Source organism: Adiantum capillus-veneris, chromosome 21 (genome assembly GCF_014529385.1).
Source record: "Adiantum capillus-veneris isolate H3 chromosome 21, ASM1452938v2, whole genome shotgun sequence".
NCBI classification, from domain to species: domain Eukaryota; kingdom Viridiplantae; phylum Streptophyta; class Polypodiopsida; order Polypodiales; family Pteridaceae; genus Adiantum; species Adiantum capillus-veneris.
Genome location: NC_140951.1, coordinates 32,970,589 through 32,974,163, shown reverse-complemented (window position 1 = coordinate 32,974,163; position 3,575 = coordinate 32,970,589). Strand labels below are relative to the sequence as shown.

Below are 3,575 nucleotides of genomic sequence, written 5' to 3'. Positions count from 1 at the left end.
GTCCAACCTTTATGAAAAGACAAGGGGAGTCGACTTTTGAGGACAATAAAAAGGTGGAATAAATAGATCCCACTAGAGCTACTAAGGTTTGGCCTTAGCCAACTATAAAGAAAGCAAAGGTAAAGCTACCATGACAAAAGCTCTCATAAGGGTCCCCCAATCACAATCACGTAGAGCGTCTTCCATACATGTGACTCCTTTTGGTAGCTCTACATAGTGCACAAGAGAAGAACAGTGTAGGGAATGGTCCCCTATTGACCATTCCTTGTTTTCAACGCAATTGCATAATGATCAATGGATAGTTGGGAGCCATTGGGTGTACATTGAAAACAGGAAATGGTCAACAAGGGACCATTCCTAGCCGTTAAATGTCCAAGGGAGACGGGCCACAGAGCTACGCAAACGACAGAGAAGGCAAATGACACAACCCAAGCACATTTTGTCTGTTGAGTTGGACACCAATGATTCGTTGCTAAAGAATTGATTGCATTATATGTACTAAGGTGTCAGTCATCGTGTGCTTGTAGTTAAAATTTTGCAATTTAACTGCTGGTAGCATTTCGCCTACTGAGTTGGACACCAAGGATTGGCAACTAGAGAATTGCATTATGTGTGCGTAGGTGTTAATCATCGTGCGATTGCAGCTAAAATTTTACAATTTAACTACTTGTAGATTGACGGCTATGGTGGGCAACTCCTCGAGCCCGGACTTTGATAGCATGCTCACAAACACAAGGGAGAAAAAAACACAAAAGATATGCAAAAGCTAGTACTCATGAACTATTAACTCTAGCAATTGACATAATGTTTGCAAATGAGAAAGAGACTTTGTGACTTGAGTGTGGACCTTGAGGGCAATGAGCTAAGTACCAAAATAACTTCCATGGCGATTTAGATCGTGTGAGCATTGGTAAATAGAGGTAGCTTGCAAGTTTTTATGTAACCTGCCATTCTTTCAGGTTAGGGTTTGGGGACATACATTTGGGAATGAATATGACTTTTCATCAATTGTAGTCAAGAAGGGAATGAATAGGACCTTTCATCAAGTGTATCTCCTACTTCCTAGGAAGAGGTACCACTTCACCTACTCCTTGGTAACAATACTCCCTTTGATGAGCTTGCTAGAGACATAAAAGCATTTCATGCACCCAAGCAAGGAATTTGAGGACCGTGAGCTAAATGACTACACAACAAGACAAGACAAGCATCCAATGTCAGTAAGCCTCCATTGCCATACACATCAACATCAGTGACAAATATAAACATGGATATCACAAACTATCTACGAGAATGTCTAGTTGCGACTGCAACACATAACAACAATCGGGTCTTTCCTTGTAGACTGACACATCAGAGCAATTTTGCACAATTTATTTTACCATGAAAAGCTTCAAAAAAGTTTGAAAGTGTTACATACATGTTGCGTTCTTTCACCACAAAACTCTGAGTTCACCAACGTACATAGAAGTCCATGACTTGTATAAGGTTAAGCAAATGAAGCGAGCACTATGCCGAGCTATCCAATCGACTTTCTGTCATAAGAGACCCCACTATGAATAGATGAAAGCGTTCATCCCTTTGGCGCATGTTGCAAAAGTAAGGGAGCTGTGGACAATGCACATGACTTAATAATCCTTCATGAGATTAAGACTAATTAGCCAAAAAGATACAAGGTTCCGTGAACTTGACAAGGAGAAATAAACTCAATGCGGAGCAAAAAGGCTGATCCACAATGGACCACAAAAAGAAACAATCGAAATGCTTTAGCCTGATATGTCTCGTTGTCCTTGAACCATCCAAAAATTATGGAGTCTTTTTGAAGCAGGATGTAAAAGCAATCGATTGAGCACCAAAATTGATCGTTTTGACCCCTTCGATTCATGGCATTGCCCTGACCCTTCCTTCATATGGTGCATACCAAACGTCAAGGGACCATAATTTGCAAGCTTACTTGGAGCTGATCAATTGATTATAGAATGATACAACATTGTGATGCACCTTGATCCGCGATGCATCGAATCCAAGAAGCTGCAAACCCTCCAAATTCTTTAGCCGAGAGAGAGCCACATACACCATGCCATAATCAAATGCCTTGGAAAGATCAGTCTCAACCTTGTCAAGAGTCATACCTTGACACTTATGAACACTTAGCGCCCATGCAAGGATCAAAGGCACTTGGATGCGCCTCGCCACTTGCATGCCCCCACTTTCCACAGTTTGTCTATCTGGTCCTATCACTATTTCAGCTCTGTTACATGCAAATCGCACAACCGGCCATTTCATGGCGGGATTGATCAAGCGTGCCACCTCCTCTTTCACATCACCCTCTTTGAAAGGCAGAGATTTGAATCCTATTACCACTCCCCTTGCACCATTCACAAAACCCACTTCTGTATCAAAATTCTTTACAAGCATTACTTGCGCTCCCACACACAGGTCTAGCTCCTTTTCCAACCTCATACCATCAAGCATCCCTCTGTAAAAAGAGCCTGCAACCCAGTCCTCCGCAGAAAATTTGAAGACCGGATTTCCCAATCCGCGCAGCTCTTTCGAATTTTCTTCCCTTACATCAACCTTCAAAGGGTATAGTCTTGTTGGAGCGATCCCGGACCCATCGTCTTCAAGCACTCGAAAGCAAGAGTTGAGAAGCTGCAGTGTGTGAGGGGATTGACACCCTTTCCTTATTTCATCGAGCATACCAATAAGCTTCTCATCAGATTGTCTGAAAGCATGCTTAAGCTCGACTTGCAAGTCAAAACAGTTGTTCCAACAGTCCGCTTCGAACGCGAAATATTTTCTAGGGTTTGAAGGTTTGACAGGAGGAAGCTGGAAGAAATCTCCAGTAACAATGAGCTGCAAGCCCCCAAAGCAGAGAGCATGGTTATTGTTGCCGTTTGCCTTACGCACTTCTCTTGCAACATGGTCAAGCTTGTCGAAGAGATCCCCATCTATCATGCTTATCTCATCAATTACAAGCACTTTGGCACGTCTCCATCTGTCTCTGCAATCTTGCTTGCCGTATACCTTTGCAGCCAGAGTCTCTGCATCATCTGTCCCGAGCCCAATGCCTGCAAATGAATGTAGAGTGGTGCCACCGACCGCACATGCGGCGAGCCCTGTGGAGGCCGTTACATACACACACTCCGAACCCCACTGGTCCCTCAGAAATCTCACAATAAACCCTAGAATATAGCTCTTGCCTGTACCTGCGGAGCCGGTAATGAAGACGGACTTTCCCTGCGCAACCGCTATGAGGACCTCGATCTGCTGTTTGGAAAACTTGAGCCAACTCTTGTCGGGAACCTCTGCCTTGGCAATGGCAGACATGGAGAGAGGGAGAGAGAGAGAGAGGAGAAGAAGAAGAAAAAGAAAGAGAGAGGAAATGCACTATTAACGTAAACACCTTTATGAAATTTTAAACCTTAGTGCAATTTGGAGGGCCTTCCAAAAAGGAGCGCCCTTCAGAAGGAGCGCCATCCTCCTCACTATCTCGGGCATGGGCTGGATGTGATCATGGCCCGCACCTATTTCCTGGAGCGGGTGCGATCTGAGCCATCCGATGCGGTTTGTGTAAA

At 44.0% G+C, this 3,575-nt stretch overlaps 1 protein-coding gene across 1 annotated transcript; it reads right to left on the bottom strand.

The window, feature by feature from the left end:
- Nucleotides 1-1,352: 1,352 nt before the first annotated feature.
- Nucleotides 1,353-3,372, bottom strand: LOC147430750 (ATP-dependent DNA helicase pfh1-like). The gene is made up of 2 exons (XM_086493312.1): nucleotides 2,130-3,372; nucleotides 1,353-2,028 (listed from the first exon to the last, which is right to left on the bottom strand). Exons 1-2 carry the CDS (start codon nucleotides 3,325-3,327, stop codon nucleotides 1,970-1,972), a joined length of 1,257 nt encoding a protein of 418 aa, XP_086349438.1. The 5' UTR covers nucleotides 3,328-3,372; the 3' UTR covers nucleotides 1,353-1,969.
- Between the last annotated feature and the right edge of the window lie 203 nt (nucleotides 3,373-3,575).